The sequence below is a fragment of the Papio anubis genome, chromosome X (genome assembly GCF_008728515.1).
Source record: "Papio anubis isolate 15944 chromosome X, Panubis1.0, whole genome shotgun sequence".
NCBI lineage: Eukaryota > Metazoa > Chordata > Mammalia > Primates > Cercopithecidae > Papio > Papio anubis.
Window position 1 is genome coordinate 97,432,699 of NC_044996.1, and position 24,797 is coordinate 97,457,495.

Genomic DNA, 24,797 nt, shown 5'->3' on the forward strand with positions numbered 1-24,797 from the left:
GTCTTGAACTCCTGACCTCATGATCCTCCCACTTCAGCCTCCCAAAGTGCTGGGATTGCAGGTGTGAACCACCGCACCCGACTGGTTCTTCTTTATATCTTCTGTTTCTTTGGTGAAACTTTCTGTTTTTTTTGTTGGTTCCTGGAGTGTTTGCCCTTACTTCTTGGGGTGTTTTTATAATAGCTATTTTAAATACTTTCTCAAATAATTCCAACATCTGTGTAATCTCAGTGATGGTGTCTATTGATTGTTTTCTGTCATGCAAGTTGAGATTTGATTGGTTCTTTGTGTACCATGTAATTTTGTATCGTGTCCTGGACATTTTGAAGATGCTGTTATAAGTTGAGGTTATGTTTAAATCCTGAGGAGAAAGTTGATGTTTTTGTTTGTGATAGTCAGTCAGCCTGGTTGAGTTCAGGCTGCACGTTCTAATCAGCCTTCTGTGGTTTGTGGTTTCAGTGTCAGTTCAGTTTTCAAACCTATGCAGTGCCATTCAGACCTGTCCTGTCTGTGTGTGACCCTGTGGCCATTCTGGGACAGAGGCGGGCAGTGGTTTGTCCCTTAGTTCAGTTCTCAAAGTGTTCGCTTTTCTGTTTAGGATTAGATCCATCCATGCACAGCTTGAGGGTGAGCCCGGGAGTGGATAAATGATTGTATGGGGTGAACTCCTCCTCTCCATGATTTCCTGTGTACTTTTTGGTTCCCTATGGCCCTCCTTGTCCATCCTCCTGACAGAAAACTGAGACTCTACTTACTGTGCTATGCTACACACTTCCCCAACTGTGCCTGGTTCTTTTTACCACTCTTCAAGCCAGATCCAGAGGGCTGCTTCTTGAGTTCTCTCTCTCTCTGCATCTCAGTGCTCTCTTCTTGGTTTGATAATGCCTTGATCCTGGGCCGGGAGATACCAGAGAATAAGTGGCAAACTCACAGTCCATTTAGTGGTACTTTAAATTCTGATGTTTTCCCATAATCTACTTGCTCCTTTTTTTTTTTTTTTTAATTTTCAGAGTCATGAAACTGCTAGTTCATGTGTTCTGTCCAAGTTTTTGTTCTGTTTTGTTTTGTTTTGAGACGGAGTCTTGCTCTGTCGCCCAGGCTGGAGTGCAGTGGCACAGTCTCAGCTCACTGCAACCTCAGCCTCCCAGGTTCAAGTGATTCTCCTACCTCAGCCTCCCAGTTAGCTGGGATTACAGATGCCCACCACCACACCTGGCTAATTTTTGTATTTTCAGTAGAGACAGGGTTTCACCATGTTGGGCAGGCTGGTCTCCAACTCCTGACCTCAGGTGATCTGCCCACCTCGGCCATCCAAAGTGCTGAGAATACAGGCGTGAGCCACCACGCCTGGCCTTTGTCCAAGTTCTGTACTTGTATTCATTGGGAAAGACAGGGTAGAATGTGCTTCCTCCATCTTGCTTGTGCCATAGTGCACTGCCCACAGGACCAAGATCTTGGGTATGTACTTGTGTGCTCCAGTTGCCTCACACTAGCCAGAAGGCACTGCCCCAAACCTGTCTGCCATCTCAGCTGCGTTTTACCACCATCACTGTGGGCCTTTGACAAACCATAGTTGTCATACTGCTGAACTGCCAGGCAGATTCTGCAAGCAATGGGAAGGTTGGCTGTGCACTCACATATCTTTTTATTGTTGTTTCATTGTGGGATTTTTTTCTCCTCTGCTGGTCTTTTTTTTTTTTTTTTTTTTGAGATGGAATCTTGCTCTGTTGTCAGGCTGGAGTGCAGTGGCATGATCTTGGCTCACTGCAACCTCCACCTCCCGGGTTCAGGCAGTTCTCCTTCCTCAGCCTCCCGAGTAGCTGGGACTACAGGCGCGTGCCACCACACCCAGCTAATATTTTTTTACTTTTAGTAGAGAAGGGGTTTCACCATGTTGGCCAGGATGGTCTTGATCTCTTGACCTCATGATCCGCCCACCTCAGCCTCCCAAAGTGCCAGGATTACAGGCGTGAGCCACTGCGCCTGGCCTCTTCTGCTGGTCTTACAAAAGAAATGGAACTCTCTCATTGCAGATGGAACGGTTGCACAAAAACTACTCAGGAATCTAAAAAAGATGTGAATATAAAAAGGCACAATTGGCCAGGCACGGTGGCTCACGCCTGTAATCCCAGCACTTTGGGAGGCCGAGGCAGGTGGATCACCTGAGGTCAGGAGTTCAAGACCAGCCTGGCCAACATGGCGAAACCTTGTCTCTACTAAGAATACAAAAATTAGCTAGGTGTGATGGCGGGTGCCTGTAATCCCAGCTACTCAGAAGGCTGAGGCAGGAGAATTGCTTGAACCCGGGAGGCGGAGGTTGCAGTGCGCAGAAATCGCACCACTGCATTCCAGCCTGGGCAACAGAGCAAGACTCCATCTTACACACATAAAAAAGTATGATTGGTTAAATCACTCTCTGGAGAGGAGGAGACTCATCTTCACAGTTTGCTAAAAGTCCCTAGGGAAGTTTGTCTCTCATTCTTTCCACCCCTTCCTCTGATTCCCTTTCTCCTCCCTATGTATTTATATAGAATTGGTCTTTTTTCTGCTCTGTTGTTCCTGGTTCTTTCTTGATGCTTTGAGATGCATTCTTTTATCACTTCCCTTGTGTTAGAAGAACTTCCTTTAGGCATTTTCTTAAGAGTAGGTCTGCCAGAGACAAATTCTTTTAGTTTTCCTTCACCTGAGAATGTCTTAATTTCCCCTTCATTCCTGAAGGATAACTTTGCCAGATATAGAATTGGTGGTAGACAGTCCCTTTTTGTTAGCACTTGAAAAATATGCCACTTTTTTCTAGCCTCCATGGTTTCTGATGAGAAATCTGCTGTCATTCAAATGTTTTTTTTGTTGTTATTTTTTGTTTTGATTTTTTACCTATAAGTAATGCATTGTTTTTCTCTGGTTGCTTTCAAAATTTTTTCTGTTTCTGTAGTTTTCAGAAGCTTAATTTTGTCATGTCTTGGCATGAATTATGGATTTGGTCAGCTTCTTGAATCTGCAGGTTTATGTCTTTTGCCAAATTTGGGAAGTTTTCAGGTATTATTTCTTCAAATACTCTTGTAACCGCCTTCTGTTTCTCCTCATCTCCTTCTGGAATGGCAATGATATGAAGTTTGATCTTCTGTTATAGTCCCATGTGTCCCTGAGATTCTTTTCATTTTTTTTTTTTTCAGTTTTTTTTCACTTGTTTTTCAGATTGAGTAAATTCTATTGATCTTTTCTCAGGTTCACTGATTCTGTCCTTTGTCATCACCACTAAACTATTGATCTCATTCAGTGAGTTTTTATTTGCTTGTATTTTTTGGTTCTATAATCTCCATTTTGTTCTCTGTTTCATAACTTCTGTTTCTTTGCTGAGATTTTGTGTCAGAAGAACTTGTAATCATGGGAGCATTTTTGTGTTGGCTGCTACAAATCTTTGTAAATTGTTACTGGGCTGAATTGTGTCCTCCTCAAATTCCTACATAAGTACCAGAATTAGTGCAGAACGTCCAAGTTAAGGGCTTATTCCCGCAAGACTACCTCCACTTCAGATGCCAGCCATGAGTGGGGTGCCCAGGCTACCTGCGTTTCTGCCTGGTTGACTACAAATTCAGAGATTCTCATGTACCCTTCAGGTTCAGTTATTTGTTAGAACAACTCACAGAACTCAGGAAAGCACTTATGATTATTAGTTTATTATGATGGATACAACTCAGGAACAATCAAATGGAAGAGTTCTATAGAGCAAGGGATGGAAGAGTACAGAGTTTCCTTCCATGCCCTCTCTGGGTGTGCCGCCCTCCCAACACAGTGTGTTCGCTAAACCAGAAGCTCCCTAACCCTGCCATTGAGGGGTTTCTATGGCAGTTCCATAACATGGGCATGATTGATTAAATCATTGGGCATTGGTGATTAACTCAGTCTGTAGCCCCTGTCCCCTCCCTAGAGATCTGGGGGTTGGCCTGAAAGTTCTAACCTTCTAATAATATGCTTGGCTTTAAATTCTAACCCCATCCTGGTGGGGCTCCAGGGAATGTGGTTGTGCGTGTTGACACATGTGCCTTTCAGAGAATTCTTCTTTATCCTGGTGAGCGGCTTAGTGCCTGTGTCTGACCCATTACCAGGTGTTCCTCTCCCAGGAAACCTGTTTATTCTGGCAGAGACCCTTGTGGCTCTTGTCTGACCTGGGTACAGCTTGTTCCTACCAAGATAGCCACTCTCTAGGAGAGCCCTGACTGGGAGAGAAGTTAGGTTTGGGTGTGTGGGGCAAGTGAGATGCAGAGGAGGCAACTCAACAGAACACAGGAAGTCACAGAGGCAGCACATTCCTTACAGGTCCAGATGGAAGAGGGCAGCACACCTCGCAGGGACAATGGGATGCAGAGAGCTGTCCACGACATACATGCTCAGCCAGTGAGTGGGGACAGAGAGAGGCATGGGGGGACGGAGCTGTGGGGTGAAGTCTTTTCATGGAGAGTTTTAACTGATGGGTTTAGAGCAAGCAGGCGCAAGTTCCATGGAGTCACGCTGTGACTGGGAGGTGGTCACTGCGGCATATCTGCTCAGTCCACGAGGGGTGTGGGGATCAGAGGGGCGAGTCAAGTAGGTTGTGTCTAGCTGTCCCCTAGGGAGATGGTCACCAGTAGATGGTTGTATAAGGCTGATATCTGAGTCAACCACATTGAGGAACAGGGAGGAGGTGGAGAACTGGAGACTGTGTCAAGGGTGACTGAGTCCTGCTTCTTGTACAAGAAAGTCCAACTTATATTCAAAGTGGATGCTAAAGCAACATAAAATTCCAGGAATTCACTACACAGGGGACAAACAGTGCTTCCTTGGTTGGGTGCCTGTTGTGTCCAGATTTTCCCCTGCTGCATCTGCATGGTATCTGTTCTCTGGGTGAGAGAGCCAATTCTTTGGCCAGCAGGGATGAAGAGCATTTCCTGGCTGGGTGCTTGTTGTGTGGGGATCCCCCTGCCATCCTCCCTGACCGCCAGGTGACCTGAAGTGGAGAGGGAGTGTCTAGATAGGGGAAGGAAGTCTCAGGCTCAGTGGAGAAGAAGAGCACTTCCGGTGGCTGCTTATTGTCAGCAAGGCTCCAGATTAATCTCCTTTGCTGGTGTCACAGGCTTGTCTGGTGTTGTTGGAAGGACTCCTGCTGATTTGGGAGAAGACAGAGACTACCTAGGCTGCGTTCTGTTGCTAGGTTGGGGGTTTAGAGACACAGGCCTGGGTTGCCTTCCGTTGTTGGGGTGAGGGGATCATAAGATGTCCTGCCACTGTTTAAGTCCTTGGGTCTCTAACATGTGTGCTTTCCTCTTTCCTCCTTTCAGAGTCCTCTTATGGTTGTCTCTTGCATTACTTTCAGAGTTTATAGTTGTACTTCATGGGGAAGAGCAGGGAAAGAGGAGTCTCTGCCATCATGTCAGGACTAGAAGTCTACCATTTCTATCTAATATCCATTTCTTTGAAACAAGGAAGGCTTGTAAGTATACAGTTTGCCATCTTGTGGTTTTCACTCAGTGTGGTAATTTAACAAATACTCATCAAATGAATAACCAAAGTGTGGTCACCTTTTCCTTCTTAACAGTTGTACAAGATTATTGTATTAGTCATTTCAGGCTGCAATTACGAAATACCAGAGATTGGGTGGTTTAAACAACAGAAATCTGTGTTCTTACAGCTGTGGAGGCTGGAAGTCCAGGATCAAGGCACCAGTAGGGTTGGCTTCTGGTGAGGCTGCTCTTCCTGACTTGCTGAGGGCTGTCTTCTCGCTGTGGCCTCACATGGCCTTTCTTCTTTGGGTGCAGGGAGAGAGAGAGGGAGCTCTGGTGTCTTTTTCTCTTCTTATAAGGACACCAGTCCTCTTGGATGAGGAACCTACCCTTATGGCCTTATTTAACCTTAATTACCTCCTTAAAGGCTCTCCCTCTACATATAGTCACATTGGGGGTTAGGATTTCAACATACAGATTTTGGGGGGACATAATTCAACCCATAACAATTACAATTCAAGCATAAACCATCATTTTTCTTTTGTTCCCTTATTGATAGAATTTTGGGTTGCTTCCATTTTTGTTTTAACAAAGAGAGTTAGGAAGGGAATGAATGTGTATGTCTGTATTCTTGTGGAGACATTTCTGTAGGATAGATTCCTGTAACTGGAATTTCTGAAATAAAGAAATTGTTTTAATTTTTAAGAGGACTTGCCAAATTATCTTCTAAAAAGGCCTAACAAGGTCATGCTGTCACTAAGAGTGCAACAGAATGCTTGTTTCTGAATATTTTCCCCACAAGCATGTATTATCAGTGTTTTTATACCTTGCCAATCATATAATTGATGGATGATTGCTCACTTTCATTTATTAATGAGCTTGACCAAATTTCCACATGTGCTAGCCATTTCCTGTAGAGAAGTTGCGAGAATAGTTCAATGAATAATTGTATAGCTTTTATCTAGATTCATCAGTTTTTGACCTTTTCCCACATTTATTTTTACTTTATTTCTGTATACATATGCGTATGTGTGTGTCTGCATACACACATATGTATGCATTTATTTTGGGGGTGACAGTTTGATAGTTAATGGCAGACGCAATAGCATAATGACAGCTTACTCCTGCTAGCCACTTCAGATAGTCTTTATGTTAGTCATCACTGTGCAGACCCTAGTGGGGCTGTATGTTGAGCCCTGTACAACCTAGTACCTGTCCATTAATTTTTTAGTGAGAAGCCCATCAGTCTCTTATTTTGAGACCCTGTTATTGAGTAACCAGACCCAGATTTTTGGAGGAAGGCTGTTGCCCAGATTATTTAGGGAAGAGTACCTGATTTGTATTTTTATGGATATTGTAGATATCAACAAAAATATATTTGTAGATGTTGGTGATTAATTTTTATTATTTTGTCAGTAGCTGTTTTTTTTTAATGCCTGAGAATTTGTCAGCTATGATTCGGATTTTGTTGTGGACTAATTGACCTGACCTCCTGATGAACGCTACTCTGGCTCAATAATCAGCAGGAGTGGCATAAACAAACCTAGAAATTTGAATTAATGATCATCATTCTCCAATGAAGGTGCCTGGCCTAGGAATACAGATATTTGTAAGAGTGGGGCTGGCCAGAGGGGCCTGAGTCCTGGACTGTAAGTCTCTTTAGAGACTATAATGTCTTGGCTATATATTCCAAGTCTGATGTGGGGGCAGATTTCTCCTACAAAGCCTGACAGCTGAAGTCTTTGTAATTGTCATTGGTCAGGCCTTTTTCACACATAGAGTTTTAGCCAGGAGCTGGACTCCTCAATTTCCTAAGAGCAAGGACATTCTCCTATATCATTAAATTACACTGAACACACTCAGAAAGTTAACATTGATATAATACTATTATGCAGTATATATTCTTTATATTTTAATCTGGAAGACTTCCTCAGCATTTCTTCGTTTTTTATGTCTGTGACATTTTTAAAGCACATAGGCCATCCATATTGCAGAATGTCCCTCACTTTGGATTTGTCTGATGTTTCCTCATGGTTTGATTGAGTTCGTGCATTTCTGGCAGGAAAACAGTATAAGTGATGTGTCCTTGTTGTATCACATCAGGGGCAAATGATGTCAATTTGTCTTCTTCTTTTTTTTTTTTTGAGACGGAGTCTCACTCTGTTGCCTAGGCTGCAGTGCAGTGGCGCCATCTCGACTCACTGTGACCTCCGCCTCCCGGGTTCAAGAGATTCTTGCGCCTTAGCCTCTCAAGTAACTGGGATTACAGGTGTGCGCCACTGCGCCTGGTTAATTTTTGTAATTTTAGTAGAGGTGGGGTTTCACTATGTTGGCCAGGCTGGTCTTGAACTCCTGGCCTCAAGTGATCTGCCCATCTCGGTCTCCCAAAGTGCTGGGATTACAGGTGTGAGGCCACCACACCCAGCCCAATTTGTCTCATTTTTGATGATACTAACTTTGATCACTTGTTTCTGTCACTAGCCACGTTTCTCGGCTGTAACATTACTATTTTTCCTTTGTAATTAATAACTAATGTGTGGATGATACTTTGAGGCTACATAATTGTCCCATTTTTCATCAAACTTTTCACCTATTAGTATTAATATCCATTGATGAATCTTGCCTGAATCAGTTATTGTGATGGGTACCAAATGACAATTTTCTAACTCTTATTATTTCTTCTGTATTTATTGTCATTTTACTATGAGGCAAACCTTCTTTATCTCCTTTATTTATAATCAGGAATAGAAAATTTTTATTTTTATGGGTTTTTATTTTATTCAATGAATGTTACTGTCATTATTTCTATGCTCAGTTGTCCCTGAGTTGGCCTGTGAGAGTCCCTTTAAGCTGGCTTTTGTGTCCTTTTGACACATCCCTATAATTTTTTGAACATTTTCTTTAGAAAAAAAAATTATAAAGAAAAGAGGTTTATTTGCCTCACAGTCCTGCAAGCTGTACAAGAAGCATGATACCAGCATCTGCATCTGGTGAGGCCTCAGGAAGCTTCTACTCATGGCAGAAGGCAAAGAGGGAACAGGTATGTCACATGGCAAGAGTGGGAGCACGAGTCGGGGAGGGAGGCACCAGACTCTTTAACAACCGGATCTTGTCTGAACAAATAGAGTGAAAAGTCACTCATCACCAAAGGAATGGCACCAAGCCATTCATGAGGGATCCATCCCCATTACCCAAGCACCTCCCACCGTGCCCTCCCTTTAACACTGGGGATCACATTTTTTTTTTTTTTTTTTTTTTTTTTTTTGAGACAGTCTCTCACTCTGTTGCCCAGGCTGGAGTGCAGTGGCGTGATCTCAGCTCTCACTGCAACCTCCACTTCCTGAGTTCAAGCAATTCTCATGCCTCAGCCTCCCGAGTAGCTGGGATTACAGGTATACACCACCACTGCCAGCTAATTTTTGTATTTTTAGTAGAGATGAGGTTTCACCATGTTGGCCAGGCTGGTCTCAAACTCCTGACCTCAAATCATCCACCCACCTTGGCCTCCCAAAGTGCTGAGATTACAGGCATGAGTCACCACATCCAACCGGGATCAGATTTTAACATAAGATTTGGAGGGAGAGATAGCCAAACTATATCAGTCCTAAAAGTGGAATTTTAAGGCTTTGGTAGGTTTGGTCCATTTCTGAGCTCTGAGCGTTTTCTTATTTTCTGGCACAAGATGTTCCAGCCTTCATCTTTAACTTTACTTGCCCTAGCCCTGGAATCAGCCATTTCTCCAAGGAGCTCTGGTTCCTGTTAATGGATAATTATATTTAGAAACCAAAATCTGGGTGCTAGCTGTGCTCATTACTGCTGGGGCATCGTTACTTCTAGGCCCTTTCAGTGAACAGAGATGTGTGTATGGACATATATATCTACATCTATATGTCTACATCTGTATGTGTACACACATACACCACACACACATACATACATATTTTGAGTTCATATAGCATCCTGGGAATCTTAGTCATCCCTCATTGCATATTTGCATCTCCCTTCTTTAACAGTGAGAGCACTGGTTCCTAGCATCAATAATTCACTCATTTGTTCAGTCTACAGTATACATAAAGTAGAGTCAGAATTGCTGCACCCACATCACTGTGGAAAACCAACCTGCTGAATATAATACACAATTTGTTTGTATGCCTTTTATCTTTAGACTAAGGATAATGTCAGGATCTCAACCTCTGCTTTCTTATTGTTTCCATTTATTTGTCTGGTTGACCATTGGCTATCCCTTTACTTTTAGCCTTCTTGAATCACTTTGTTTTAGTTGTATTTCTTGTATACAACATACAGCTGGATCTTGCTTGTGAGTCAATCTGGAGATCTTTTTTTAATAAGCCTTCTTAAGGCCTAATCACATTGATTGATTTGGCTGGTATGTTTGGTCTAAACTGACATATTGTTTTATTTTATAATCATTATGTATATTATGTTGCAATGACTTCTGTATTAGTCAAGGTTCTCTCGAGGGACAGAACTAATAGGATAGATGAATATATGAGGGGGGTTTTATTAAGGAGTATTGACTCACACGATCACAAGATGAAGTCCCACAGTAGGTTTTCTGCAAGCTGAGGAGCAAGGAGCCAGTCTGAGTCCCAAAACCTCAAAAATAGGGAAGCCGACAGTGCAGCCTTCAGTCTGTGGCCAAAGACCCTGGCAAACTACTGGTGTAAGTCTAAGAGTCCAAAAGCTAAAGAACTTGAGGGCAGGAAGCATCTAGCATAGGAGAAAGATGAAGGCCGGAAGACTCAGCAAGCCAGCTCCTCCCACCTTCTTTTGCCCTTTATTCTAGCTGCCCTGGTGCCCACCCAGACTGAGGGTGGGTCTGCCTTTCCCATTCCATTGACTCAAATGTTAATCTCCTCTGGCAATACCCTCACAGACACACCCAGGAACAATACTTTGCATCCTTCAATCCGATCAAGTTGACATTCAATATTAACCATTATAAGTCTACCCCTTGGCAACTTAAAACTGTACACATCTCCTGAAATCACACATAAATCTTCAAGTAAAGACAATAATAAGGTAATAATTACTTCTAACACGATACAGCTATCCCTGTCACAGCTGGAAGCACACTAATTCTTAGCCTAAATGCTGTTACATAAAGTTAACAACAATTAAGTGCTGATATGAAGTCAATAAATCTTATGTCACATGATAAAGAAAAAAGGAAATAAAATGAAGATATTTTCTTAATACAGGTGTAAACATGCACAGACATATTTTTAACAAAATAAGGAGGAAATCCTCATGACAATTACAGTCCTCCTTTCTGCAGCTGCTCATATGGTCATAGCTGATATTGATAACTGCCTTCTTCTATCCATTCTGTATTCCCCTTGCCTTCAGCAAACACCTCAGTGGGTTGTGGTGTTTTACCCAGTAGAATGACCCAAACCTTCTTTCCTGAAGAGTCTGGGCCATTTGTAGTCCTGCCTGGAATGGGTTGGTGTAGTTTCCCATTGACCTTAATCACAGGGCATGGTAATACTAAGAGATGCCCTGAAGGATCTCCTGTATTCCACACATACTCTTCTTTACCTCCATTGTGGAGTATTAGACTGATTTCATCTTGATGGTGTGGGTCAGTCACCCCAGCCAACACCCTTTGTAGCCTGTTGACTTACAGGTAGGAGGAGCCCAAAGTGGCCAGGTGGCAATCTTAACTTCCAGTTTAATGGAATCATTGTTGTGTCTCCTGGTGGCAGCATTCCTCCCTCTGGAACTAAGATCTCTAGGCCGGCAGAACATAATGTTGAGGAACAGGAAGCAAAACTTTTGCTAGTGGGTCACTAGGGGTGATGGTGAATGGTGCCACTTCCACTTCCACACCTTGATTCAACTTAAGGGTTCTCAGTATACACTCAGGTTTAATAATTTGGTAGAATGACTCATAGAACTCAGGAAAGTAAATACTTATGATTACAGTTTTATTATAGCAAAAGGATACAAGTAGAACAAAGGGAGAGATGCATAGGGTGAGGTCTCAGAGGGTCCCAGCCATGAAGCTTCTGTTGTTCACCTTCATGTCACCCTCCCAACACATTGAGATGTGACAGTATGCACAGTATTGCTGACCAGGGAAGTAGTATTGTTGACAAGGAAAATATAGATGTATTTTCAGTCTTTGTAGTTTTTATTTCCCATAAATGTAATATATAAATGTAATCATGCAGTATGCAGCCTTTTGAGTCTGGCTTCTTTCACTTAGCATAATACATTTGAGGTTCATCCATGTTGTTGCACAAATCATTAGTTCTCTCATTTTTATTGCCAAGTGGTATTATATTGTATGGAGGATTCCAGGTTGTTTATCCATTCACTGGTTGGAAAGCCTTTGATATGTTTCTAGGTTTTGATAATTAAAAATGTAGCTGCTATATAAATGTTCATGTACAGGGTTTTGGGTTTACCTAAGTTTGCATTTCACTGAGGTAAATAAACATGGGAGTGGGATTACAGGGTTGTATGGTAGTATATGCTTAACTTCATAAACAACTGGAAAATCATTTTCCAAAGTAGCTATGTGCCATTTTGCATTCCTGCCTATGATAGGAGAGGTGCAGTTGCTCTACATCCTCACCAACACTTAGTATTGTCAGTTTTTTCCCCATTCTAATAGGTGTGTAATAGTATCTCATTGTGGTTTTAATTTACAGTTCCCTCATGCCTAATGATGTTGAGCATCTTTTTATGTGCTTATTTGCCATCTGTTTATCTTCCATGGTGAAGTATCTCTTTTGCCCAGTTGTTTTAATTTTGAAAGTTTTTTTTAATATATATTCTCAATACAAGTTATTTGCCAGATATTTGATTTACAGATATTTTCTTCCATTCTGTGTCTTTTTAATCTCTTAACAAGTGTCTTTTGAATTTTGGTGTCACATCTAAGAAATACTTGTCCAACCCAAGGTTAAAAAGAATTTCTTCTTTTTTGAGTGCACGGTGAACCTGCTTCACAGCATGCAGTTCATTCATTTTCATTACTACACAGCATTCCATTGAATGATTGTGCCACAATTTACCCATTCTACTGTTGATGGACATTTGGATTTTATCTGTGATCTAGTATTAGAAATAGTGCTGCTATGAACATCCCTATATTTATTTTCTAGAGCACATGTGCCTGATTTTCCTAGGAGTAGAATTGCTGGGTCATGGTGTATGCAAACCATTAACCTTTGTAAATAATGCCAAACTGTTACCAAAGCGATTATACCAGTTTATATTCCTGCTAATAGTGTGTAAGAGTTCTCATTTCAACACAATATTATGTGATTTTAGTCTGTTTAATTATAACCTTTCTTGTGGGTGTATAGTGCTGTCTCAATGTGGCTTAATTTTTCACTTACCTGATTGCTAATGGGGTTGAGTATATTATCTTATGTTCATAGATCATTTGGTTTTGCTTTTTAGTGAAGTACCTGTTCACTTCTCTTATCCATTCTTTTGTGTGTGATTTGAAGTACCTATTCACTTCTCTTATCCATTCTTTTGTGTGTGATTTTCTTATTGATTTGAAGGGGCTATTTTATATATTCTAGATACGATACCTTTCTCCCTCATGAAGATTGCCAGTAATTTCCCTATCTGTGGCTTGCCTTTTCATTGTAGTACTTTTGATCTTGTAACACTTGTCTTTTCCTTTATGAGGGGTGCTTTTCATGTTTTGTTATAGAATTATTTCCCTACTCCAAAGCTTATGAAAACATTTTCCCATATTATTTTATGGACACTTTCCTCTCACATTAGATTTACAATTTACCTGTAGCTGATTTTTATGTATGGCTAGAGGGGTTAAATTTCGTTTTCTCCATATAGATATCTAATAACCCATTCACATCTATTAAAAAGGTCATCTTCTCCCTACTGCTTTACTGTGCCAACTTTGTCATAAATCAGGTGTCTATACATGTTTGGATTCCCGTTTTAGTTCCACTGGACTGTTTGTCTATCCTTGTGCTGATATGGCATTGTCTCAAATATTCTCTTACTTACTTTTTTTTTTTTTTTAACCATGATTTGTGATTCTCCCACAAAGTAGATCACTAACTTGATATGAAATAGACATCCAGTATTGAGTCGTCATGATGAACCAGGAACCCAGTCAGAAGTTCCCCTGCATTTTATCCTCATCACCTAGTGGTCAGCATTTTAAAATAAAAGGAATGTACCATTACAGGGGCTAGTGACATTTGAAGATGTGGCTGTGGATTTCACCCAGGAGGAGTGGCAGTACCTGAACCCGCCACAGAGGACCCTGTACAGAGACGTGATGCTGGAGACCTACAGCAACTTGGTCTTTGTGGGTAAGAATGGCTTCCTTAGGTAATTTTGCTATTTATGATTATTGCATCCAATGGAAAGCATTTCCTTTCTCAGTTTTCCCCTTTTCTCTCCTGAAAAAGTGTTTGTAAGTTCAAAATGCAGGTTAAATGGTTTGACTTTACCATTATGTCAAGCAATAGATTCCTTGTGCTGCCCCTAATATGTAACTTCTTCTGTCTCAGAGGCTCTGAAAGCCAAGGAGGTATCACTGTCATTTCTCATCAACAGGGCAGCAGGTTACCAAACCAAACCTCATCCTCAAGTTGGAGGTAGAAGAATGCCCGGCAGAAGGAAAAATCCCATTTTGGAACTTTCCAGGTAAGTGGAATTTTGACCCAGGCTCTGGGGACATGAAGTTCCACCCTGTTAGTCAGAGGTGAGGCCCTCTGACAGGGCTTTCAGGAATATCTTAGGAAAAGGTTCTGGCCCTTGGCACTGTTGGAGGACAGGAACATGAACACCTCAGACACAAAACTGACACTCCTGCTGTCCCCCATACACCAGGCCACTCTCCGTAAGTTGGTGCTTACCTGCAAGTTTCTGCACAGTTCCTTTTGTCCCATATGGAAGTGTCTTTTAAATGCCACAACCTCCTGGCCCTGCCACTTCCACGACTGTCACCTGTCACTGACTTATCTGAAGCCAGGCCCACGTTAGTCACAGGCCTGGACTCTAATGTGCTAATTTCAGATTGAACAACCTGAGTCCAGTCTTCTCGTTCAGTTTAGATATTTGTCAGATTTGCTCTCCTAAAACATCTTGGTTATCTATTTTTTAAAAGTGGCTTTATTGAGATAAAATTCACATGCCATAAAATTCACCCTTTTAAAGTATACAATTCAGTAGTTTTTAGTGTATTCACAGAGTTGTGCAACTATCACCACTACCTAATTCTAGAACATGTTCATCACACTGAAAAGAAGCCCCTACTCCCTAGCAGTCACTCTCTCTTCCCTCTTCCCCTCACTCCCTGGCAACCACTGATCTATTTTGTCTCTATGGTTTTGCCTATTCTGGACATTTTATTTAAATGGAGTCAGACAAAATGTGGCCTTTTATGTCTGGTTTCTTTCACTTGGTGTGTTTTCAAGGTTCATCCACATTGTACCATGTATCAGTACTTCATTCCTTTTTATGGAGGAATAAAATTCCATTGTTAGGATAGAACACATTTTGTTTGTCCATTCATCAGTTGATGGACATTTTGCTTGTTTCTACTTTTTGGTTATTATGGATGATGGTGCTGTGTACGTTGATGTACACATTTTTGTGGTGATACATGTTTTTCTTTCTTTTGGGTAGATACATAGGATTGGAATTATACCATATGGTGGTATAAAAGGAACTGTATGTTTAACTTTTTTTTTTTTTTTTAGAGACGGAGTCTTGCTCTGTCACCCAGGCTGCAGTGCAGTGGTGCAATCTTGGCTCACTGCAGCCTCCGCCTCCCAGGTTCAAGCAATTCTCCTGCATCAGCCTCCCGAGTAGCTGGGACTACAGGTGTGTGTCACCACGCCAAGCTAAATTTTTGTATTTTTAGTAGAGATGGGGTTTCACTGTGTTAGCCAGGATGGTCTCGATCTCCTGATGTTGTGATCCGCCTGCCTTGGCCTCCCAAAGTGCTGGGATTACAGGCGTGAGCCACCGCACCTGGCCCCACTGGAATAATTCTATAAAGAGAAATTGCTTCTCATCTATTATTTGGCTACCATGAGTTACATATCATACAGAAAAGACAGGCTCAGTGATTGAGCTTTTCCATTTATTTACTAGTTTTCAAAATAATGAATTGATTTTGTAGCATCATCCAAAGGTGACCAATAAGTTATATCTTTTTTGTGAATCATTTATGGACTTATGGGTGTATACATTTCTATGTTTTAATCCATTGTCTTATTTTCCGTATTATACATTACACTGTCCCATCTTTGGCCGGTGGAATCTCCTTTAAGTTGGCTCCTGAGTCTTTGGTAGCTTCCTTGCTTTCTGGTGTTACAACATGTCCCAGGCTCCATTTGTATATTTCCTGCCTCTGACCTAGAATTGGTGATTTCTCCAAGGGACCCTGGCTCTTTTTAGTGGAAAATAATGTTTTAAGCCCATGATTTAGAGGTTAGAGAATTGTTTCGAGGCCTTTTCATTGACAGAGCTAGGAACTATTATGTATAAATGTTTTACAGAAAACATATCTCATGTGTTCAAATTAATATTTCCAAATCAAATTTTGGGCTTAAATGTTTTTAATTTATTAATCTTACATCTGACAGTAGTATTGTTAGTATTCTTCTTGAGACTGTTGCTTGTGTATAGCGAGTTGAATGAATTGAGGTAATCATTTCGGTGCCATTGAGAATCAAGACTTTTCAGCATGGTCATTAGCAAATGCAGCAGAAAGAATATTTACTATTATTAAGGAATCTTTTATGTTCAGTTTTGCTTTATGATTATATAAAATAGTTACAAAAGATTTACTTGGTTCCAAAATCAATACAGAAAACAAGGTATATTCAGAAAAGTCCAGCTTCTTTCCCTTTCCATTCCATTCCCTTCCTTCCTTCCTCATAGGTAATCTTTATTAAAATGTAAAGGTTTATTCTTCCATCATTTTTTACAACATGAACCTGTAGGAATATATATTTATTCATTTCCTACTATGCACGTGTTTTAAACATTTTTAAAAGTTTTACTTTTAGTTGACACATAATTGTACATATTTATGGAGTATGGTGTGATGTTTTGATACATATATACAGTGTGTCATGATGAAATTTGGGTAGTTAGTATATTCATCACATCAAACATTTGTTTCTTTGTGGTGAGAACATTCAAAATCTTTTCTTTTAGCTATTTTGAAAGATACACTATATTATTGTTAACTATAGACACCCTGCTGTGCAATGTAACACTGAAACTTATTCCTCCTATCTAACTATATCTTTGCACCCATTTACCAACCTTTCCCTATCCTCTCTTCCCCTCTTCACCTCCCAGTGTCTGGTCACTATTCTGCTCTCTACTTCTATGAGATCAACTCCTTTAGCTCCCATATATGAGTGAGATCATGCAGTGTTTGTCTTTCTGTGCCTTGCTTATTTCACTTAACATAATGTCCTCCAGGCTTATCCATGTAGCTGCAAATAACAATATTTAATTCCTTCTTATGGCTGAACAGTATTCCACTGTGTAAACAGATGACATTTTCTTTATCCGTTGATATTCCTTGATGGACACTTAGGTTTGATTCCATGTCTTCTAACACCTTTCTTGCTTCCTTCAAACCTCCACTCCAAGTTGTTTTTCCCTCTTTTAGCAAATGATCTCATCTCATTCCTTGCTGTAAAAGAAGCAAAGTGATGAAACTAATACCATATCATAACACACAAACACACACACATACACCACACACCACACTTTAAAAACCCTTCAGCTTCCCTGTCCTATGGCTCAAAATAACCTCCAGCATCACCCAGTTTTTCCCTTTGTTTCCTGCCTCAAGTAACAGTGTATGCACAGTTTTATTCACCATTTTTCACTTAATATTCTATAACATGTTAAATATATAAAGATACTCTTTCTTTTTACAGTAATGTAGTGATTCTTAAAAATCATAATAGTAGTAGTTGTAATAGTAACAGTGGTGGTAAACAATTTAAAGTACTTCCTGTGTACCCTGCAAGCCCTGTTGTAAGTAATTTAATTCTCTCAACATCCATTTGGGTGGGCACTGTTACAATTCCTTTATGGGTGGGGAAGTAAGATACAAATAGTTTAGATCACTTGCCTGAGGTCACAGACCAAGTGAAAGGTTGAACCAGGATTTTCTCCTGGGCTAGAGAGCCCAGGACCCTAACCACATGGGCCATACTGCTTCTTACCACCTAAGAAGGTTCAGATTCAGCAGATCTTTGGTGGAGCTTGGGTCCCATGGAGAGCATTTTGTAAAAAGTTCTTCATATGATTTTGTGTTCATCTCTGGCTAAGAACTAATGCTTAGCTAGCCAAAGAAAGGAAGTCACAGGAAGAAAAATCACAGCTGCACAATCCATGTTAAAATTCAGGATCACTGTAGCAAAACGGTAACATTATTGAATCTAAGTGGTAATATGAATAGTTATTGTACTCTTTCAACTTTTTCTATGCTTGCAAATTTTCATATAAAAATTTGGGGAAAAGTAAGAAGAAAAGTAAACTGTAAAAAAAGATTAAAAACTCACCATATGTACAAAAAGTACTTGCCATAGATTTAAAGACATACCACTAAGAAAGAAAAATTGCCACCAATTAACCTATGACGTTGATTGTAAGGTGCATCTGAATTCAAAGATGTTAAAATGTGAAATAATGTTCTGCTTGCAATTGATGAAATGAAATTAAGGGCAAGGCTTTGCAATTTTAACTGTTTAAATGAGTGATACAGATGACTGACTACTTTAGAAGTTAATAAAAATTTAAGTTATATAGGAAGATCAGAGTAAGCTTTTTAGAAAAGACTGACCTGCCTCTTGAAAGTTATCTAGATTCTGAATATAGCAAAATACAGAACACAGGGCTATGTGGGTGATGGAACATAAAGAAGGGTTTGGAGTACAGAATAGGCAGAGGTTTTAGTGGAAATAGTATAGACAGGAGCAGAGAAGGTGGTGTTGAAGAACTGTGAATGGAAGCTTTGATGGATACACAGGTGAACCCAGATTGGGCAAATATTTTTAGCTTTTTGTTTTTGTCAAGCTAATCATTCTATATTTTTCTTTCATTCATTGAGAATGTGGATTTGGTGTTACTGTTGTAAGACATGAGTCTGAGAATCATGCTGTTGCATTTCCACCTAGACAGAAATTCTGTAAGTCAGGTACAGTTAAGACTTCATATAATACTGGCCAGGTGTGGTGGCTCATGCCTGTAATCCCAGCACTTCGGGAGGCTGAGGCGGGAGGATTGCTTGAGACCAGGAGTTTGAGACCAGCCTGGGCAACATAGTGAGACCTTGTCTCTACAAAAAATACAAAAATTAGCCAGATGTGGTGGCTCGTGCTTGCAGTCCCAGCTACTCAGGAGGCTGAGGTGGGAGGACTGCTTGAGCTCAGGTGGTCAAGGCTGCAGCGAGCTGTGATTTTGCCCCTAAACTCCAGCCTGGCAACAGACCTGAGATCCTGTCTTTAAAAAAAAAAAGTTTATATGATAACTGAAGATTAAGGGTATAAGTTTCCCAGAGTTAATGGAAGTCAGATGTGATGTATAAATACATACAGGTAAGAAAGACTGAGGTGTCAGGGTAAGATTGTTCTTGGTAACAAAAAGACCAGCAGGTGGGAGTTTGGTAAAAACTCTCTCTCCAGGAACTCTGATAAAATGAGATGATAGTGTCAGCTTTCATATGGCAGAATAATTCTAAAGAAGGTCCGTTCCATAATGTCAAAGCATAAAGGTGGTTTATTGTACTTCTTTCTAGAAGTCTGTCAAGTTGATGAACAGATTGAGAGGCAACATCAGGATGACCAAGATAAACGTCTGCTGATGCAAGTTGGATTTTCTGACAAGAAAACAATTACCACCAAGATCGGTCGTGACTGTCATGAGTTTGGAAACATACTTCATTTGAGTACAAACCTTGTTGCTTCAATACAAAGACCCGATAAACACGAATCATTTGGAAATAATATGGTAGATAATTTAGACTTATTTAGTAGACGTTCTGCAGAAAATAAATATGATAATGGATGTGCAAAATTATTCTTCCATACTGAGTATGAGAAAACAAATCCTGGAGTGAAGCCCTATGGCTATAAAGAGTGTGGGAAAGGTCTTAGGCGAAAGAAAGGCCTTAGTCTACATCAGAGAATTAAAAATGGAGAGAAACCCTTTGAATGTACTGCATGTAGGAAAACCTTCAGCAAGAAGTCACACCTCATTGTACATTGGAGAACTCATACAGGAGAGAAACCTTTTGGATGTACCGAATGTGGAAAAGCCTTTAGCCAAAAATCTCAGCTCATTATACACTTGCGAACTCATACAGGAGAGAGACCCTTTGAGTGTCCTGAATGTGGAAAAGCCTTCAGAGAAAAGTCAACTGTCATCATACACTACAGGACTCACACAGGAGAGAAACCTTATGAATGTAATGAATGTGGAAAAGCCTTCACTCAGAAGTCCAATCTCATTGTCCATCAGAAAACCCACACTGGAGAGAAAACCTATGAATGCACTAAATGTGGAGAATCTTTCATACAGAAGCTTGATCTAATTATACATCATAGTACCCATACAGGAAAGAAACCCCATGAATGTAATGAGTGTAAGAAAACTTTCAGTGATAAGTCAACTCTCATTATACACCAGAGAACTCATACGGGAGAGAAACCTCATAAATGTACTGAATGTGGGAAGTCTTTCAATGAGAAGTCAACCCTCATTGTGCATCAAAGAACTCATACAGGAGAGAAACCCTATGAATGTGATGTGTGTGGAAAAACCTTCACGCAAAAGTCAAACCTTGGTGTACATCAGAGAACTCATTCAGGAGAGAAACCCTTTGAATGTAATGAATGTGAAAAAGCCTTCTCTCAGAAGTCCTACCTCATGCTACATCAGAGAGGTCATACAGGAGAGAAACCTTATGAGTGCAATGAATGTGAAAAAGCATTTTCACAGAAATCATATCTCATTATCCATCAAAGAACTCATACAGAAGAAAAACCCTATAAATGTAATGAATGTGGCAAAGCCTTCAGAGAAAAGTCAAAGCTCATCATACATCAGAGAATCCATACAGGAGAGAAACCCTATGAATGTCCTGTGTGTTGGAAAGCTTTTAGCCAGAAGTCACAGCTCATAATACATCAGAGAACGCACACAGGAGAGAAACCCTATGCATGCGCTGAATGTGGCAAAGCCTTCCGAGAAAAGTCAACATTCACTGTGCATCAAAGAACTCATACTGGAGAGAAACCCTATAAATGTACGGAATGTGGGAAAGCCTTTACCCAAAAATCAAACCTTATTGTACATCAACGAACCCATACAGGAAAGAAAGCCCATGGAAGAGGCCACACTCGGAAGTCAAAGTTCATGGCACATTAGAGAGCTAATCAACAGTATATATTATGGACATTGAAGGAAAGTTGTGTCAATTTAATTCACATTTGAAAAGTATATTCCGACTTCTGGTTTAAATATGGGAGTAAACTCAGCCTTTCTTTTCATCTCGGTCATAACCCAAAAGCTACGGGAGAAAAAGCAGAAGTGTAATCTCTGTATCTGACAAAATTAGAAGACAGCTGCAACCCTGATAAGAGGGCTGCCACAGGCAGAGGAAATGAAGCACTGGTGCAGGAGATTTCAGAGTGAGCGTGCTCAAGGCTGCAGATGCGAGACAGCACTGGTAAGGACTCTTAGCTGAGGTTCGGGATATACACCGAGGCGTGGAACCATAAATATAACAGTGGTAATAGTGCGTGGGCAGGTAGGAGGTAGGATGTTTCCTAGACCTTTTGGGGTCCGAGGAGAAACAGGCTGGGGCCTTGAGAAGGAGTCACTCAGACAAGCCATATTTGTAGAAAGTAGTCTTCTACTGATGGGAGAAACAGTTATGGGGGTGCTGGGGGAAGAGAAGGGACTTTTCCTTGTGAAGAGCCCCACAGCTGCCCGTTTACTGACTTGGGAGAAGTAAAGTCAGAAAGAACTAACGTGGGGGGAAAAAATCTCAGTTGTCAAAAAAAACTGATCTGCTTGGAATGTGGCCCTGGTTTCTTTTCCCACATGAACCTCCAGCAAATAGCAAGTCCAGGAAAAACTCTTCTCATTCAAAGAGGAATGATTCAAAAGTAATCAAAACCACAAATGCATTTGGTTTTGGGGCCAGCAATTCCACTTCTAGGAATGTACATACTCACATATGTACAAAATGATGAACATACAGAAGTATTCATTAATGCACTGTTTGTGAAAACAAAAGATTGGAAGCTGTCTAAATGATACCGTATCAGGGTTCTGGTTCCCTAAATTGTGGTATATTCATACAGCCTACTCCTGGGTAGACAACAATGAATGAATAAGGAGAACTAGGATACCATTTATGTAGTGATGTGGGATAACCTTCAGTTTATGTTATTAGGTAGGAAAAACAAGGTTAAGGACAGTGAGTATAATATGCTGCCATTTGTATATAAAAGAGAAAAATGGTAAGTACATAATTGTGAATTCATAAGTTATCTCTGGAAAGAGACACGAGAACCTGGTAACCCTGATTACGCTGGAAGGGGAGGGAGCAGTGGTGGCTGTGGGGATGGAATTGAGAGGGAGACAACTGTATCCTTTCATAGCTTTTGAAAATGTGGATGTACTATGTACTATGTGGATGTACTACCTTTTCAAAAATAAAACATTTTAAAAGCTATTTTGTTCTACTGTTATAGTAAAGTCACAGTCTAGGTACAGGATTTTATAATATTTAATATAGATATGCTCAATGTAGAGTTTATTTTTTAGTGAATCAATTGAATAACCAAGCAGATAGAACAACAGTTATTCAATCAATTCCAGAGGCACATAGGCATTATTTTCCTGAGATTGCCAAATCAAGTGATTCTCAGGTCAGCTGGGACCACTAAAATGATTGAGACTGGAACGTATTTAGTATGTACAGTGACATCTGTGAAAAGATCCTGTACTAAAGCCCACCGAGGACTTTCCATATCTTAACGAAATGATTTTTATTACATCATTTATACAAACGGTTTTTACAAGTGCTGCAAAACACTAATCCATAGAGAGGTTGAATAACTTGCTTCTCTAAGGTCGCACTAGTGCTGGTGATACATATTTTCTAAGGTGAGAGACAGATTGAGAGTGATGGTCTGAATGGACATAGCCAAAGACCATATAACAGGACGTTTGCTTCAGAACAAGCGGTCCTGCTTGTGAATTACTGTATTTGTGGCCCTCATGGTTCTGTGGCTTTTCACTGGGGCCATCTCTTTGCTGGAACTGGACAACTTAAGCTATGAAAAACTAGGGATGGGCAATGTTTGGATTTATCAAAACGGGTGGGTGAGTTAGACCTGAGACCCTGCCTGTGCCCTTCCAGGCCTTCTTTTTTCCCTGAGTAATACTGCAAGGAAACAAGCCGTGGGCTCACTTTATGAACTATGTAAAGTAAACATGTCACATTCAGTGCCTTTCCAGGGAGAGGAAATGTGGGGCAGACTGGCTTGCTCCTGGTACAGTCTCCTTGAAAGATGCCCAAGGGCACTGGAAATAAAGCTATTTTGCCTTTCTACTTATAGAGAATCTTCCTAGGGTTTCAGGTCCATTGAAGGTCATCCTGTAGTGGGGTGGGAGTGAGGGTCAGATCTCACCATTTCAGGTAGATCTTGGACTCCTGCTTCCTGGAACACAAATGGCAAGCTGATGGGCCACATGTGGGTGAATGGAGGTGAGTGAAGCAAAGACGGGGATGGATGGAGATGAACATCAGCATGTGAATAAAAGGATTGGGATTGGAGGAAGAGAGAGGAGGGTAACGAAGGGCAAAGTGGGAAGTGAATGGAGTAAAGAGGGGCAGAAGGGTGGTGAACAGGGAAGAGTAGGGTGAAATGGGGGAAATATCCAGTGGTGTGAGTTACTGGAGAAGAAACAGTTGAGTGTAAGTAAACATGAGTAGTGTTGGGGAGAGAAGGAGGGAGTAGAGTGGCAGTGAGTGAGTGGAGAGTGAAGGAAATTGGGAGTGATATGAGGCACAGTGTAAATGACAGTGGTTAATGGTGTTGGGTGAAGAGCAGTGCAGGAAAGTGGCAAAGCATGGCATGACACTAATGAGTGAAGAGGGGAAGAACCCCGGGCAGTCAAGGTGGGAAGACTGTGCTGGAATGGGAGGCACTCTGGGGTGAGTGATGGGGATCTATGGTGTCAGAGGTTATAGGGTCTTGGGGTCTTAGTGATGCATGACCTTGCGTTGTTGGCGATGGGGAGTTGGGTGGAGGTGGGAGGTGATCCCTGGGGTTTCTGCACAACGAGGAGCTGCGCTGAAGACCCTGCAGTGACCACAGGTGTATGGGATGGGATCAGCCTGTGTTCTGGACACAGTGCTCAATGAATGTCACTTCTGTGTTCCATCCCTGATGTCGTTTGGATCTGTGTCCCCATCCAAATCTCATGTCGAATTGTAATCCCATGTTGGAGGAGGGGTCTGATGGAAGGTGATTGGATGTTGGGGGTGGAGTTCTCATGTATGGTTTAGCACCATCCCGCCTTAGTACCATATAGTTAGTGACTTCTGATGAGATCTGATTGTGTAAACGTGTATAGCACCTTCTTCCTTTCTTCCTCCTGCTCCTGCCATGTAAGATGCCTGCTCCCTCTTTGCCTTCTGCCATGAGTAAAAGCTCCCTCGGGCCTCCCTGGAAGCAGATGCTTCCATGCTTCCTGTACAGCCTGCAGGACAGTAAGCCAACTTAACCTTTTTTCTTTATAAATTACCCAGTCTCAGGTATTTTAGCAGTGTGAGAACAGACTAATACAATTTCCTTGCCATTGTTACTTATATATACTCAGAGGGGGAGAGGACCCACTGCAAGAGGTGTCCCTGATACCTCCCCCATACCAGCTCTGTTGTGCCCCCTCGGCCAGCCCTAAGCCCCACCCCCACGTTATTTATGCCGGTTACTTAATTTGTCTTACTGCTTTAGATAAAATGTCTAAAATAAAATTAATTATGGTCCTTCTTCACCTTATTCTTAGGGCTCCCGAAACTATCCTGGTTTCCTAAGATCAGCCCCGTGACCCTTGATTGGCCCTATAACCACCCAGATCAATACTGGGCCCCCAATATTTTAGCCAATTATTTCATATTATTGTCCTGTTTCTTTAGGTAAACTCCAAACTGTGAATTATGATCCCTTCCCACTTTATCCTTTGGGCTCTGTTAATGTGAGAAATTCCCTTGATACAGTGATAGTGTTCAATATGTGACCA

General features: G+C 41.1%; 1 protein-coding gene across 5 annotated transcripts in view; it reads left to right on the top strand.

The window, feature by feature from the left end:
• The window catches only part of ZNF182 (zinc finger protein 182), a 31,485-nt gene extending 9,264 nt beyond the window's left edge, over positions 1 to 22,221 (top strand). For 4 of the 5 annotated variants that reach the window (XM_009197506.3, XM_009197504.2, XM_009197505.2 and 1 more), the window contains 3 exons: positions 13,681 to 13,807; positions 14,055 to 14,144; positions 19,276 to 22,221. In XM_009197506.3, coding sequence (XP_009195770.1) covers positions 13,681 to 13,807; positions 14,055 to 14,144; positions 19,276 to 20,906 — 1,848 coding nt within the window. In that variant the 3' untranslated portion in view covers positions 20,907 to 22,221. Of the gene's footprint in view, positions 1 to 7,822; positions 8,518 to 13,680; positions 13,808 to 14,054; positions 14,145 to 19,275 lie in introns of those variants that run through there. The other variant, XM_017954241.3, reaches the window with a different exon arrangement.
• Positions 22,222 to 24,797: the final 2,576 nt, after the last annotated feature.